At 47.3% G+C, this 16,408-nt stretch overlaps 1 protein-coding gene across 17 annotated transcripts in view; it reads left to right on the top strand.

Annotated features, from left to right (window-relative positions):
• ATXN1 (ataxin 1) overlaps positions 1-16,408 on the top strand; it is a 367,335-nt gene that overhangs the window by 336,777 nt on the left and 14,150 nt on the right. For all 17 annotated transcript variants that reach the window (XM_077785675.1, XM_021553039.3, XM_031503950.2 and 14 more), the window contains one exon: positions 12,638-14,678. In XM_077785675.1, coding sequence (XP_077641801.1) covers positions 12,798-14,678 — 1,881 coding nt within the window. In that variant the 5' untranslated portion in view covers positions 12,638-12,797. The remainder of the gene's footprint in view (positions 1-12,637; positions 14,679-16,408) is intronic.

Here is a 16,408-nt window from a genome sequence, read left to right as displayed (position 1 = left end):
AGTTCCTTGGCAAACCTTGGTGGGACATGTCTGTCACCTCAAAAGGGCTAACACAGGTTTGCTGGGCCCTGTGCAAAAGGCTGTAGTTGGTAGAAGAGCTCTGTGAGTAAAGGGGACACAGTTCTGAGCTGGCTTTGCTGGCATGGGTCCAAGGAGTGCCAAAAAAATCTGGAACTCCACCGTCATTTATTTGTGTATGAACAGAGCTGTACAGCAAGTTGTACCAGCCATGTATAATGTGATATCATCAATTTTAAAGGTCAACATAGCAACTCACTAGTGTTAAAAATAAAATTTTGGAAAGATTAATTTCTGTGCCTAGCAAGTTGTGGAGTCTCCCTTTGTAGCTGAGTTTCAGGATAAAAGACTTCAAATGAACCACTAACTTTTGAGTGCCTTTGCCTCACTTTCTAGTTCAGACCAGTGGATAGAGCTAAAATCACCAGCTTTGATGAAGAAGGGAATCAACATTTCTCTTTCAGGCTTTTTTTAAATAGGCAGCTGCTTGAGTATGCTGAAGTGTGAGGAATGTGAGCAGAGAAACAGCAAAAGTGAGTGGAAATCTCTAAGAAATACCACTAATACACTGGTCTGCAGTTCAGCATTTTGTTAAGAGCATCATTTGTATTAATACTGTCAACACAGGGTGGATGAATGGAGCTACAATAAATGATACAGACAATTTGAATTTTTCAGTGTGCTTGAGACATGATTCTGTTTCTCCAACAAAAAAGATTATGTTTTTTTGCCATTTCAGGGATTAGGTAAATCCCCATGAGTGATGACAACAGACAGAACTAGGGCTTGCAGAAGTACAGGGCAGAAAATATACTTGACACTTGTGAGAAGTGAACTCTGAGCTGGTAGTGTGGTTAGACATGCTAGCCTCATTTCACAGTGCTGAAATATTGCCTTCTCATTCTCCTGTCTTGAATCATGACACCTCACACTCTTCTAATGATTCTTTCAGAGGGAGCAGTGAAAATATTCATATAAAGAACCAGAATTGCTCAAACCACATCCCTTTTATTTATCTAGACCAAACTACAACTTCTGCTGAAGTTTGGATCATTTGGGATAAAATTCTCAGTGTTCCCAGGCTGGTTTTCTTCTCCTACTCCTTTATGTTCCTGACCTTCTTCTGATAGCCTGCTTTAAAACTGTGTAGCTACTTCTGGTGTCAGAAATCACACCTTGCTGGGTGTTCCCATGTATGGAGCATGATGCATGGAAGAGAGGCTCAGGAGGAGGAATTTCAGGTGATTTGATGCCTTGATGCCAGGAAAGGAGGTGGCTGTAGTGAAGAAGGCTTGAGCAACTGTTCAAGAAGGACAGGGGAATTTAGTCCTGGGCAGAGGAGGAAGGGTTTGTACTATGTTTTGAATGTGTCTTGAATTGTGTCAGGGCTGCAAGAGAAGGGAGTTGAAGTGAAAAGAAGGAGCCTCCAAGCTTTGGACCCCATTTGAAGAAGGGTGAGAGTTGGGGGCAAAGGTAATGAAAGAGCAACAGTGCTAAAGAGCTGAGATAATTGAAAGGCCCTTAGCCCGAGACTGAACTTCCAGTGAAGGAGGCTGACTTCAGTGTAGAGTACTTCGAGACTGCTTGGCTGGTGTCCTACACACTGGAGTGCAGGAGTCCAAGCACTAAGAAGGAGGTTGCCTTCAAACACCTTTGCATCTCTTTCTCTTATTTAATTCTATTAATGCAGTAAAAGGCATGCTGAGTAGTTTTTTTCTTATAGTCAGCAAATCCATGGTGCTGTCAAGTAGCAAAGAAGTGATATTCAGCCATACCTCCTCACTGATGAGCTGCAATGTGTAAATATCACTTGTAGCCCTTGGATGTGTCAACAGCTGTGTGTTTGCTGGTCTGCTTGGGTGCTCTTCAGCACCACCCACCTACAGAGAGCTTCAGGAAGCTCTTGAGTTAATCCTTGATTTAACCATGGGCTTCTGTGCTATGGTCAGGAGTGGAGTCAGGGTCAGAGTAAGAGGTTTTGGTTTGGGGTCTTTTAAATGCTTTTGCTAAGTGCATCTGAACTGCAGACCTTTAGCTAAGTGTTTGCCTTACATTAATAACCATTTTTGAAAGTCTTTGCATAATTTGCAATTTGTATCATGGTTTGTGATGGTGGCCATAGAAAATGTCAGGTTTGTTTGGTTTTTTTTTAATCTGAAGAGAAATAGTGACTTTTAGGCTATTTATAGAAGAGGCACTTGAAGTTCCTACAGCACATGGAGGGTTATACCATCTGATTTGCATCACTGGGGGAAGGTGGGGAGTGTAGATGCTCTTGAGCCACGTCAGCCAGGTCTGTGGCTGAAGATTTGCACCAGGATATATTGTTAATGTTATAGAACCATAAACACTCTTTTGAAAAATTCCAAAGTGCTTTATATTTCCAAGTTACTTTTATGGACTTGCTCAAAGTAATCTGCCATCTGGTATTTTTTTCACACAGGGCAGAATGAGGTAAGGGGGGAGAGATGCTGACTGCTTCCATGCTGTTGCTCAGCTTCCGCTGAGGGAAATGTAACACCTTTCCTCTTTCCTGAGTGTCCAGCCTGGCTCCTTGCATGAAGTTCTTCACAGTAAAGTCAGAGCTGACTCTCAAGGCCTGCTTTTTGGAATAGTTATGAAGCAGCTTTCTTGTAGTGTGCCAGAAAAAAATGCAGTGAAAGTCATTCTGATGACGGCTAGAGGGAAGTAATCACATTCTTTGAAGACTTACATGCAAAGAGTAAGAAAAATAAGTGCAAAAACTGTACACAGAAGGGGGCTGTATTCAATGCTTGAATGCTGTATGCCTGTAGGAAGTCTTACATTTATAAATACAGGGGTCAAACAGACTTCCATTACCAATTGCTTTTACCATTAACTGAGTGATGCTTCCCTTCTTTTTTCTGTTGTTTTTTTGGTTGTTTTTTTTTTTTTTTTAACCCTATTTCTGTTCTGCTTTGGTCCCTTCTATCTGGATTAAGCTGTGCAACTTATGTTGTAAGTGCAGAAGAAATGGTGGGAGCAACCTTGCAGCAAAATGAGTTGTGTCAATCCTGCCACAATTCCTTCCCCCCCCCCCCCCTAAATAGTCAAATTTCTTAATTAGTCATTTCTCTGGGGAAGTTCTCTACTCATCTTCCTGCTGGCTCCACTGCCTTACAGGGCTGCTCTCGATTCCACGGTCTCCAGTGCCAGCATCTGACCTCAGCACAGCTCCCAGGCCCTTCGTGCTCTTGGGGAGGCCGTAGCAAAGATGTGTTTGTGCCTGGGCTGCGTGCAAAGCTAAAGCCCTGTTCAGAGCTTCAGAAATGTTAGATTAGCCTTCCTCTTCCAGCCCCAGTGGCTGATGTGAGCATGCTCCATGCATGCATGGCACTGGCTATTTGCCAGCTTTAGAGTAATTTTTTTTTTTTTTTTTTTTTGAATGAGTGAGTGAATGAATGAATGAATACCTGATTAAGTTAATGAAGCTGAGCCAATGGTGGGAGGGAGTGACTTGGCTGCTGCCTGCTCGAAGAGATCTGGCAGCACATTAGACTTGCATAACGCTTTATAGCTCCATGCTGCGCTCCATATGAGCCACAGGAGAGGGCTGCAGTAATTACTCGACTCTCCGGCTGAAGGCAGCTGCAGGTAGCTAGTCATCCTCTTGTCCATTTCACTGGTGTCGGGAGCCACTTGTCTTGTGCCGTGGATTTCCAGGGGCAGATGGGTAAGGTGCTTTCACAGAAGTGATCGCAGCGGTGAGAAAGCATGTTCGTGGCTCAGTGACTTTTACAAAAGATCCATTCAGGTTTCCAAGCTGTGATTCACTGGACCCACAGGTTGTATGCAGGAATGTTTTTAGCTCCTGAGTTCAAAATTTGTATATAAATAACCTTGATGGGAGCTGTGTTTTTTTTTTTTGTTTGTTTGTTTGTTTTCTTGTTCTTTCTTCACTTGGCTGGGAAAAACAGAGCAAAAGGTTTTCTTGTATCTGTTTTTTTGTTTAAAAAAAGCAATTTTAAAATCCTCAGAGTTCTTTTTGATTGTTGTTTAAGGCAGGTTCTTTCTGGCAGCCCCGGATGGTACATACCTTTGTTTCTCACATACTTAAATTAAGAGTACTGGCACTGCCTGTTAGCACACCGCCTTCATTTGTCAACATTCCCTGCTTGAGAGCAACGATGATGATTTGCATTCTTAGTTGGAACGGGTGGGTTTTTTAATTGCAACTGAAGCCTGTGGCTGTGGAACCTGCTATGTTTGTATAATCCTGCATTATTTCATTTTCTTTTGATTGTTTTCTGTGTTGCCTAATCAGAACAGTTGGGGCAATCAAAGCCTCGCCATGCTGGCCTCAGTCAAGTGACACTGGTGATGGATGTGGGCTCAGTGCCCATTTTATCTGCTTGCTCCCCATTAAGCAGGAGGGAGGTTCCCTACTCACTGAGTCAGAGAGAGTAGCTAGTCACTTGGTTTTGTGGGCTGCAAGGCCTGGGGAGGCGTTCCAGAGAGGGAGAAGATGCAGAAGAGTTGATCTGGTTTTTTTTTCTTGCTCGTGTCTTTCCCTACATGCACTGACCCCTATGGCACTGCCTGTGCTGAGATGGTCAGCATGAGGGTCTGTGCAGGATGAGTGGGTGGTGCTGCAGGCCACACCCAAATGTAGCTGACTGGAATGAAGAAAAAAAATTAAGAGTTAGAGGAAAAAAAAGTTGCCTGAGGGAGATGTTTAACTCAATCTCTGTCTGCAGCACTGGAGGTATGTGCTGTGTGCCTCGAGACCAGCATGAGCTGCTGGCTTTTCTGTTTTGTCATTGTGATGGTCAATCATCCTGATTTGGGAGGGCACCAAGTGTGTGCTGAGGCAGTGAGCAAGGGCTGGTGCAAAATGCCTTCAAGTTAAAGCTTTGCTGAATGAAGTCTGGGAGAAGGCAAGGTGTTGGAATCCATTTCAAGGGGAATTTTAACGTCAGTTCATGTTTCACACTTTACAGATGGACTAATTATAGTCTAATTTGCTGGCATGTGGAATCTACCAGAGAAGTAGTCTGCAGGGAAGACTTCCAAGGAAAGGCACTGAGCATGCAGATGACCTTTCCAAATCTTCCCCAAAAGCCGTGCTCTCACACTGTCCCCTTACCAGCCAGGCTTAAAGGCAAACTCCTCCCCGTGAGCGCCTGTGCTTATCTGTGAAATGGCTGCTCCGAGTTGGCTGCTGCTTGCTGGTGTTTCTGGCTGGATCTTCAAAGGGGTGAAACGCCCCCGGTTTCTGTAATTTTTCACGGGGGTCTTATTCAAGTCTTCTGGCAGCGAAGCCAGGCGTCTCTCTTAATTTGTTTTGCAGAAGATGGAGAGAATGTTAGCAAGCATTTTCAGACACATGGAAGGAGACCTGTGTGACATATCTGCAGTACAAATGTGTTCATACAGGCATGACAGTTTCTGTCACAAGTTAAAATGAGTGGCGAGTGGGTGTTGCTACGTTTATAGTCGCTCATGTGAAATTTTCAATGGAAAATTGTGTAGGCAGCTCCCATTGTAGCCACACTGTAGGCACATTTTAGAAAAATGAAAAACATCAACAAAGTAATTTCTGTATTAGACTTGTTTATAAATGAACTCTATTCACTCATTTAATCTGCAGAAGCGCCTCTAGGGGATGGGAGTGAGAGTAAAAGGTGTCACTGAGCACTGTCAGATGTCAGTTGCTGCAAAGCAGGAGATAAAAGGTTGGATGCTGCGCTGGCCACTTGTGGAGTGGCATAGCTGGGATCCCCCTTTCTGTCCTGGTGTGGGTGGGGTTGAGAGAGCACTTTAACTTACGTGTGTGTGCTGCATGGCTTCTGTGCTGCCAGCGTAGAGTCTGGGAACGTGTGTAGCAGAATGCTGACTTCCTGAGCATCTTGGGTTGGTGGGCCTCATGTCCTTGCACAGCTGACTCTGAGTCTTGGGGAGCAGAACGGTTTGGAGGGGTTTGACAGGCCTCTGTCAGACTGTAAAGGCTTCAATGTGGCATGGTGGTAAATCACCAAGCTGCTGGAGTGAGCTCCAGCCACGTGGGACTATGCAGCTGGCAGTCAGCCTGAACTGAGACCCCAAGCCTGAGCAGCCCCAGAACTTTCCTTTGTAGCTGCAGATGGAGCTGCTTCTCGTAGAGTCAGCTGAGGTGCACTTTCTGCTGTGCAGCTGAGAGAGCTGTGCATCAAGCTGTGCACACTCAAATGGCTTTGCTCTGGGCTCAGACCCTCACTTAGCATTTAGACCCCTTCCTTTCCCCCATAGAAGCAGAAGACTCTGGAGTCCAGCATTTCACCCTCAGAAAAACCTCCCTGTAATCAGCACTGTATTTTTACCTGTGGATATCTGATGCTATTTCACAAAACTGTTTCCTGGTGTCAAATGATGAAGAGGGAAATTCCACTTTTAGCCAAACAATGAGTTTCTGATCTTGTGGGCTGCAGGGAAAAGCTAGAGAACCTTAAGCCTGAAAGGCCTCACACAGCAGAGGGGCAAGTTAAAAGAAGTAATAATAATAATAATAATAATAATATCCTTCACCTTTATAATTTTCAAAAGTCTTTTATTTGTGAACCAGTATTGTATGTTCCAGAGGCAAAAAGCCAGGCCTGACTCCTGACATCTAAGAGCCCAGGTATGGCACTGCAAGGGGGGTTTTCAGTGTCGGGGAGTGAGGGTCCTGCCATGGGGTGGGCTGGAAGGGTGGCAGGATGTCCAACACAGCTCTCCAGTGTCAGCCCTGAGATGGGGTCAGCTTGTGGCTCTTGGAGGGAATGCTTCCTTGCTTCCAGCCTGCCTGGCATCTTGTACTGTGTGCTCTGGTACCACCTCTCTGCAAAGCATGCTGGAAGAGGAGGGATGACCTTTGCTAAAAGCTTTTTTCTGTATAAACAAAGGATGTAGGCAGCTGTGAATCTTTTTAAATCACCTGTAGTACTCACAGTCCTGCAAGGCTTAGGTGTAGCTGCACCATTCTGTGTGTGCACAGAAAGGACAGAAAGGTCTACTGCACACCCAGAGCATAGAGTGACTTCTACAGATGCTGAAAATAAGGGCATCATCTTTCCTGTTGCAGAATGAAGTGATGATGACACCCAGATGATCTGATGACAGAAACCCACAAACTTCTGAAAGTTAATTCAAACTCTCAATTCACAGTTAGCTTAACTAAAACCAAAGATAATTTTAGCACCATGTTCCTGTGCAGTTCACCAGCACTACCAGGCATAATAACAATGTGTTATTAACTAAGCAGAGAAGAATAGGAGGCATGTGCCCTGCTTAGGATATGCACATTTCTCTTTATCCTCAGAATTCAGGGTAAGTAGCAGAAACAGACAGTTAACCAGTGGAGTAGCTTTCTAATAATCAGTTTGTATCACCTGTGCTCATGAATGGCTGTCTTGGGACTCCCATCATCTGTCCATCCTTTTGGGAATATGTCTTACATTGTTTTTTCTTCCTAAACCTTCCTCTCTCAATTCTGGTACCTACATACCTCCATTAAATTCATGGTAATGTTGAGACTCTGGGCATCTCATCTCTGGTGATGTGCTCACTGAGCTTTGCTTATATCACTTGCTTTTCTGGGGAGAGGAAGGATGTGCAGAATCACTGCTCACTGTGCTGAAACCTGTAGCAATCTGCTGTGGCAGATTCCCAGAAGTATAATAAGAACTAACACTGCACTGGACAATTTGTCTTGCAGATGTGGTGTTGATCAGGAATCCTTTCATTTTAGGAGGAGAATTTCAGATTTTATTAGAGGTTTTCATGTTCCTTATTAATGGATCTCTGCACTTGGCACTCCGGGGAATTCTGCCAGGGAGCTGTGAAATTGGTCGCGTTGGACAATAAACTCCTATAGCTATTGTTGGCCTGCGCTGAGCTGCACATGGCAGGGCTAATGGAATCTGTAGCAGTTACAACCATGAATATGTAGCTGGCAGCGGGCGGGCTGTAGAGCGGGGGGAGAAAGCTGGCATACGGATCTGAGAGGCAGAACGCAGCTGTGGAGCCCTCTGCAGTGTGTCTGTCTTTTCGTCTCTCCGAATCTGATCCTGCAGGATGCCAGCCTTCTTGAAGGGGAGGGGAGAGGTGGGCCGAAGTGCCTCCCCTTCTCACTCATTTCCAGCGCTGCCGAAATTACTCACTCGCGATAGGATGGGCGGGTGATTTGAGGCGGGAGCATCGGGCTGCGCTGCTGCATCTGCCCGGTAACACCCCAGGCGTGAAGAGCCGCGTACCAGGCTCGACTCCGCGAGTGGTGCATTAGCATCTACGTGCCAGGCAGGGCAACAGTGTCTGTGGGAGGAGAGACACAGCTTATCTAGCGCACGGGTAAATGTGAGAGTTTGCTGGTCGTATCTGGAGCTGGAAAGTGGAAGTTGAAAAGTCATAGTACTCTGTGTGTTTTTAGGATTTGCGATCACAGGAGCCTTTTGACAATAAGTGACTGGTTTAATTGAATATCCCTGAAGTTGGAAGCTGACGACTGCCCCCCCTTGAGTGTTTGCTGCTTGCACCAGTCCTTCCTTCTGCCGGCACATGATGATGTGAGCTTGCTGGCAACTGCAGAAAGGTCAGGGACCAGAGGAGGATGGGGGACCGGATTTTTGAAGGAGGTTTAGAGACACAAGAAAGAATGGTAGCTGCACCATGGGACAGAGAAAGTGCTTGATTTCTCAAAGCAGTGAATGTCCCACCGTTTGCATAGCCAAGTGCTGCTGTGTTTTGTGGTTCTGGCCCCAACTTCTCTGCACCCCAAGGCTCAGTCCTGGGTGGTGGGATACAGCATGTCGTTGTGTTTGGATGCTTGCTCTGCTGGTTTAACCTTTGCTGCGGTAAACTACAGATAAATAAAGGAGGTCAGCATCTGAAGCTATAACCCAATATCCTCTCTCTGTGTTTTAAATGTATTAGACAAAATAAGTAGAAAAATGTTGTTTTGGGAAACATAGTGAGATTCAAAGTGCCTTGCAAAGAGGCGCTGGAGTTTTGCATGAAAATGCACATCTCAAGCTCCAGTGAGCAATCCCTCTGGGACCAGAGCAAGCCCAGATGGTGACTCCTCCAAGTGATTATTTTTCTGCCTTAAGCCTTTCCAGGAATTTGAGTGTGGGCAGAAAGCCAGTGGACACTGGCTGTCCAGACAGTTTAGCAATGTTCCATGTGTACTCACTGCCAGAGATACCAAAGTCCAGCTGCTCTCCCTGATCTCTTTGTCCCTTTTACCTTCCCAGCCATAATTACACATGCCTGCATGCACGCACGCACTTGTGACACACACAGGAGCAAAAAAATCACCTGGTGTTTCCTGCTCGTTTGCATATTTACAAGTTATGATTGACAGCTCCAAAGTTAAAGGAAAGCTCCAGATCTGGACAAATGTAATGAATCAAAAAAAAAAAAAAAAAAAAAAGACAAAAAAAGCATGCAAATAACAAACCCTTGCAGCACACCACAGAAGGCAGGCACTCATCTTTCTAGGAGAGCCAGCAAAAAACTGTTTAACCAGATCTTGTACCTCTTGCCTTTGAGACACTCTTGTTTGGGTTGTCTCCCTTTCATGGCTTCCCAAGTAAAATCAGTCTTCGCTGTTGCTGGAATTTGAATAATGCTGAAAAGTTACTGTTTTACTTTTAGTTCTTGATGTAGAAGTAGGCTGTTTTATGCTGCATATTTCCATTTTTTGCAAATCCAGTCCTATGTCTGTTAAGAGCTGAAAGTCTCACTGTGAAGTGCCTGGGCTTTGAAAAGTGGGGCAGTATTCACTGCTCTATGGCTGTCTCATCCCTTGTCTCCATTAAATTTATTCATTCCTCCTGTGTTCTCCAGGAGATTTTGGACAGTCCTTTTGCTGCTGGTAAAGATGAAGTCAGCCATCTGAAAGATTTACACCAAAAAAAAAAAAAAAAAAAAAAAAAAAAAAAAAAAAAAAACACAACCCAAAAGAGTTAGTACTTGGTATTTTTGAAGGATGTTAGCTTTGACATTGGAGGCAACCCAAACCTCAGTGGTTCAATGCTATTTAGGGGAATAAAATCTTTGTTTCAGCTCCTGCATAATGAAACTTCACCCTATTTCATAGAGCTTTGTAGTATTACTTTCAATGCAGAGAAACTGAACCCAGATGCCTTCAACCTTTGGAACCACTGGTTTTGGGGAGCCTGGTTACCCATCACAGCAAAAGAGCCTGTCCCTATTCAGTCCCATGTACAAGCTCCCTGCTCTGTTGCAGGCAGAGAAGCCAGCCTTCTGCCTCTGCTCCCAGCTTTTCCCAGTGGGAGTGTATTTAAATTCTGGATTTGCAGCTCATGTTCCAGAAGAGATTGGAGAATGGTCCAAGCCCAGCACAAGCTCCCTGTGTCAAGGGGAGCAGGATAAGCACCCCATGCTGAGGATGTCCCCCCGGGCAGCTGCCTGGGCCAGGATCTGCTGACTTACCTACCCAAGCCGACTGCCTGGGGCAGAAGGCTACAGAGAGCTAAAGTTAACCAAGGATGACTGCGCAAATGTGAGCTCGGCAGTTTTATTTTTAGTCGAGCTTAAAAAGAAAAATCTGTAAGTCATGTGTAATATAATAATTTTAGCTGTTGCCAAGACACGCTGAGCAACTGTTAGGAGGAGGGGAAGGCCCATGCTGATCTAGCAGGGGCCCTGTCTCCTGGCTGCCCTCGTCGCCGCAGTCACGGTGCCGAGGTGATGGCGCTGACAGACCAGGGCAGGTCAGGATAGTGCCTGGGCTGCTGCACCCTGGGTGTCACCGGCCCTTGCACATCTGAAGCTGCCCTGAGTTCTTTCATCCTCCCTATCTTCTCAAAGCCAGGGAATCTGCTGTGAAACAGTGCTTTACCTCCCTCCCCCAGCTCTAGTGTTGGTGTTTCATTACTGTTTATCAATATTTAAAGAATGGAGTAATTAACTTAAGACTGATTGTATCAAACCATTAGGAGGTTTGGACTTTTCCTGCAGGCTTACAGCAGCTTGGAGGACCATAAACGTAAAGAGTGCTTTTAAAGATAGGTTTAATCTGAGTCTAGTGTGTCTTCAAAGTACTTCATACACATATAAACATCAGGCTTATTGTTCATTAGAAGTGAGGCAGCAGGGAAAGAAATCCCCCAAAGGAATATTACTTGCCATAAGATAAGTATCATTACTGCTGCTCAGCATTCCCTTTAAAGTGCGCTATATCCTATTTCCATCTTCTTTCACATCCACTCTCAATTCTTTCTCTATTCTTCTTAAATGTAATGCATGCTTTTCTTGTTGAGCTGCCACTCATGCGAGGTATGCAGCTTCTCATCACCCATTCTTGAGCAACTTTCAAAACAGCCAGAAATGCAGATGACAGGTGGTGGCTGGACAGTGGCTGAGGAAAAGTTTCACTCTTCATGAAGGTTGATTAGGCAAGGCAAAGTTTCAGGAAGAGAGTAAATGTAAAATACATTACAGTTACAATACTTTCTTTAGCAGGTAATAGAAAAGTTAGGAAGACTTTGTTGCCTTTGGATAAAATGGGTGATACAGAGAGCATCAACAGCAAAATCCAGTATGAAACTGGAGTTTTTACAGTGGTGGGGGCTCATTATTTGGATCAGGAAACTCAAACACACTTTTCCGAGCGGTTCCGGGCAGGTGTCCCCAAGGCTAAGGACCCCTGAGTCAAACTCACGGACCTGCGGCCATGGCCATGAGTGTGGTACCAACAGTCTCTCTGATGCAGCAGTGGCTATGGAAGAGTGGGGTTGTATCCTGCCAGAGATGGATGTGGTGCCAGCACCTGGCTCTGGCTTACCTGCATGTGGCAGGGAGTTCCTCCCAGCAGAGTCTTGCCTGGACACCTGAATGTGAGGCATCAGTAGCAGAGGGAGTTCAAAGCACTGGGTCAAAAAAACCCCACCAGACATCAAAAATCTGGCTCAGATCCATCCCTGGCTCTGGGCTGCTGCTTTAAATAGCTCGCATGGCTGAGGTTCATTGCCAGACTGGAAGATGAAGCACATGTGTCCCTGTAATGAGCTGTGGTGTGGAGTGGGGACAGGAGGCAGCTGCTGTCTTCACAGCCCTGCACGGTGTCATGTGAAGTCACCCTGCCGGTGTCTCTGGGTTTCAGGGGTTTAGGAGTGACACACCACCTTCTCTTTGCACCATTCACAGTGACTTGTTACTAAGAATATTTTGTGTGTGCCTGTTCCTCAGGGCTCCCTGCTGTGCTCCCATGGTTTTTTAGGGCATGTTAGGGTGAAGGCAGTGTCGTCCTTGCAGGGGAAGAAGACGCTGGAAGAACAAAGCAGCATCGCAGAGATATGAAGAGTTTTTGTAGAGGAAGGAGAATGGGCCTTGGGAAATAAATTACTGCTGCTAAATGTGCCAAGTTATGGCCAGGTTGTTTTTGATATGCCTAATTGTGTTAATGTTTTCCTGATGCGTTAGCAGACAAGCCCAGGATTTTTCTGCTGTTTACAGCATAGCTAGCTGTCAACTGCTCCTCAACATGAGAGTGGCAATGCCTTACCATTTTTTTTCCTAGAGGTCTTTTCCCTGTTTGCTGATTTGGGGTATCTGCTTATTTTTTTTTTCATTTATCATTGCTGACAATATGACTCCCTTGCCCACCCTTTCGTTGCAGAATCCAGAGGAGCTGCCGGAGGATCGTGCTCACAGGGAGATGATTCCTCATGAAGTCACTGGATCCCCTGCAGAAATCAAATGTGACTTTCCGTTTATCAGACTGAAATCAGAGCCAGCCAGACAGTGAAGCAAGCACAGTGGAGGGGGGACGGCGAAAGATGAAATCCAACCAAGAGCGGAGCAATGAATGCCTGCCACCTAAGAAGCGAGAAATCCCTGCCACCAGCCTGCCTTCGGAGGTGAAGCCGGTCCTGCCAAACGAGAACCACCGTGCAGATAACCTGGCATGGCTCCCCAGCACACCCAGTGGCCAGGGCTGCCTGGGGGGCCGGCACCGGCCCGGGGGCACCTCCTCGGTGGAGGCAGGCTTGCAGCAGGGTTTGCACAAGTCACTGTCTGCAGGGATGGACTATTCCCCGCCGAGTGCGCCCAGGTCCGTTCCAGCCTCTACCACTCTTCCCACGGTGTACTCGCCCGCCCTCTCCCAGTCAGGGACCCCCGTTTCCCCCGTGCAGTACACTCACCTGCAGCACACCTTCCAGTTCGTCGGGCCCCAGTACAGTGGATCGTACACCGGATTCATCCCCTCACAGCTGATTTCCCCAACAGCCAATTCTGCGACCGGCGCCGTGGCAGCGGCCACAGCCGTTGCAACCACTCCATCCCAGCGCTCCCAGCTGGAGGCTTATTCCACTTTGCTGGCAAGCATGAGCGGCTTGAGCCAGCAGGGGCACAAAGTTGAGCCGCACCTGGTTAGGACGCCTGGACTGATCGCTGCTGGGTCTCCTCCACCCACCCAGCAGAACCAGTACGTCCACATTTCCAGCTCTTCCCAGAGCACTGTCAGAAATGTCTCTCCTCCAGCCATCCCAGTCCCCCTGCACCCACATCAGACAGTGATCCCGCACACCCTCACCCTTGGCCCTTCCTCCCAAGTGGTGGTGCAGTACACTGACTCGGGGGGCCACTTTGTCACCAGGGATCCCCCCAAGAAACCCGAGAGCAGCCGGCTGCAGGCGATGCAGGCCAAGGAGGTACTGAATGGCGAGATAGAGAAGAGCCGGAGGTACGGCATTTCGCCTTCTGCCGACATGGGTCTAGTCAAAGCAGGCAATAAACCAACTCCCCATCATTATGAGACCAGGCACGTGGTGGTCCATTCGAGCCCCGCCGAGTATGGCGTGCGGGATTCCTCAGGTGTCCGAGCCTCTGTCATGGTGGTCCCCAACAGCAGCACGCCCACAGCAGACATGGAGGTGCAGCAGGCCGCCAACCGTGAGACCTCTCCTTCAGCCCTCAACGACAAGGGAAGTTTGCACTTAGGAAAGCCAACCCACCGGTCCTACGCCTTGTCTCCACAGCAGGCTCTGGGCCATGAGGGTGTGAAGGCAGTGGCCACGCTGTCCCCTCACACCGTCATTCAGACCACCCACAGCGCCTCCGAGCAACTCCCTGTGGGACTGCCGGCGACAGCTTTCTACACCGGGACCCAGCCGCCGGTGATCGGCTACCTGAGCGGCCAGCAGCAAGCCATCGGCTACCCCAGCAGCCTGCCGCAGCACCTGGTGATCCCGGGCACCCAGTCCCTGCTGATACCGGTCGGCAGCGCGGACGTCGAGCCGTCGGGAGTCACGCCTGCGATTGTCACGTCGTCTCCTCAGTTTGCAGCAGTGCCTCACACGTTTGTCACCACCGCTGTCCCCAAGAGCGAGAACTTCAGCGCAGAGCCCCTCACCACCCAGCCTGCCTACCAGGCCACCATGGTGCAGGCGCAGATCCACCTGCCCGTGGTGCAGTCCATTGCCTCCCCTGCCGCTGCGCCCCCCACGCTGCCCCCTTACTTCATGAAGGGGTCGATCATCCAGCTGGCCAACGGGGAGCTGAAGAAAGTAGAGGACTTGAAAACAGAAGACTTCATACAGAGCGCAGAAATTAGCAACGACCTGAAAATAGACTCCAGCACTGTGGAGAGGATCGAAGACAGCCATAGCCCAGGCATCGCCGTCATACAGTTTGCAGTGGGGGAGCATCGAGCACAGGTAATGGCAACGCATGATGGGCTGGGGAGGTTGGACTGTGATGCATGCTCCGGCCCCCCAGGCCACATCACATCTCGCTTGCTTTGCATCCACTCAGGCTTGGTTCTTCATCCATCTGTGATTCAAACTGCAGGCCAAAAATCATCTCACTCACTCTGCTGGGGAAGCTATCAGGTCGCACTGGTAATAAATGTAGACTCTTGGATATCAAATGGGTCTCTTTTATAGCTGGAGAACTCACAGGAAGACTTAAGTGATTTTTGTGGATTTTGATTAAAATACCAGATAATGTAAGGAGTATGAAAGGTTACATTTTTCATTTTGATAGGTGATTTTTACCATTCACACCAGAAAGGTCATGATAGAATCAGATCAAAACCTGTGCTAAAGAGACAAGAAGGGCACAAGGCATTGAATTTCCATGGATTAAAAACTTGGAGCTGCCTGGGAATGGTTCTCATCCATATAAGTTACTGAAATGCACTACAGAGTTTTTCTGAGGCTTTGCTTGAAGGTGGTTATAACATTGCATGTCTCATGTAAACTCTGTGGTCAAGTGCAATTTGGAAGGTAAAACCATCTAGGTGTCTGGGCAGGCTGTACTTCTGACCTTTGTTTCTCTGTTTGCAAAGCAGGAAGAAAACCTGTAACTTTCCAGAGGTGTCTTTAAGTTGAGAACAAGTGCATATTGATTTGAAAGTGTTATCCTGATGCTGTCCATTTTCTGAGCAATTTAGATTCTGTTGGTTGATGCTGAAAAGTTCAGATGTACAGTGTAGCATTTGGCTTCCTAGAGGTACTTAGTTTAGATAATCCTGTTGCAAATCTTTTTGTTTTGGTGTGAGTGCTGTGAACTCTGCCATCTGCACATCTGATGCTGCAGCCTCAGCGCTGGAGAAGCAGGATGAGAGAGAAGGAGACTGGACACAGGTAGTAACACACCTCAGATTTAGAGGAGAAAAGCAAACAGTGATGGTACCGAGGAGCAGATCACATAGAAAGCTTCTTACAGTCTCAGCAGCCTGTGGCCTGTCCTTCCCCAAGTGTATGTACATGGTGAATCACTGCGTGTGGCATGTCCTCCTTCTCAAGGCAAACAGGCAGGTTCCCTGTGTGGGTTTGTTCATGTATGTGCCTGCATCTGCACAGCTGATTGAAGTCAAGCCTCTAGTGCTTTCTGTATAGAGACTTGATATTTTTCCCCTCTGCTTTACTGTATTTTGGCACATCTCAGGCATCATGGTTAGAGGAACTGTCCTTGGATCAGGACCAGTTACTGTAATTTGCCATGGTGCCTTGAATAATGAGATTTCAAAACTAGCAACCTCACTCTGCAATTTTCATCTTGCTTGCATTTCTCTGCCTGCAGCCAGGCCATCAGTGTCTGCACAGAAGGGGTACGAACGAGCAGGTAGTGTTTGTGTCATGTCTTGGTCACAGCCCTATCAAGGCAGGCAATGGACTGCGGTCCTGGGAAGAGCTGTTCTTTTGCAGGGGGTGGAGTGCCATCCTCTGGCAGACAGGGAGCGAGTCCGAGGCTGTGCAAATCCAGAGCCTGGCACACAGGTCTCACCCAGCAAAGTGTCACCTTACAGAGAAGCCTATCGGGAGCAGGCTGACATCATCACAGCCGAAATACTCTCCAGCTGTGTTTCCCACCGGGGATGCTTCCAGAATGGAGGGCGAGTCACGTAGAGATATGATTAGAAACGGGGGTTTAATTTAGGTTT

The sequence above is a fragment of the Lonchura striata genome, chromosome 1 (assembly GCF_046129695.1).
Source record: "Lonchura striata isolate bLonStr1 chromosome 1, bLonStr1.mat, whole genome shotgun sequence".
NCBI lineage: Eukaryota > Metazoa > Chordata > Aves > Passeriformes > Estrildidae > Lonchura > Lonchura striata.
This window is presented reverse-complemented; position numbering and strand designations above follow the sequence as displayed.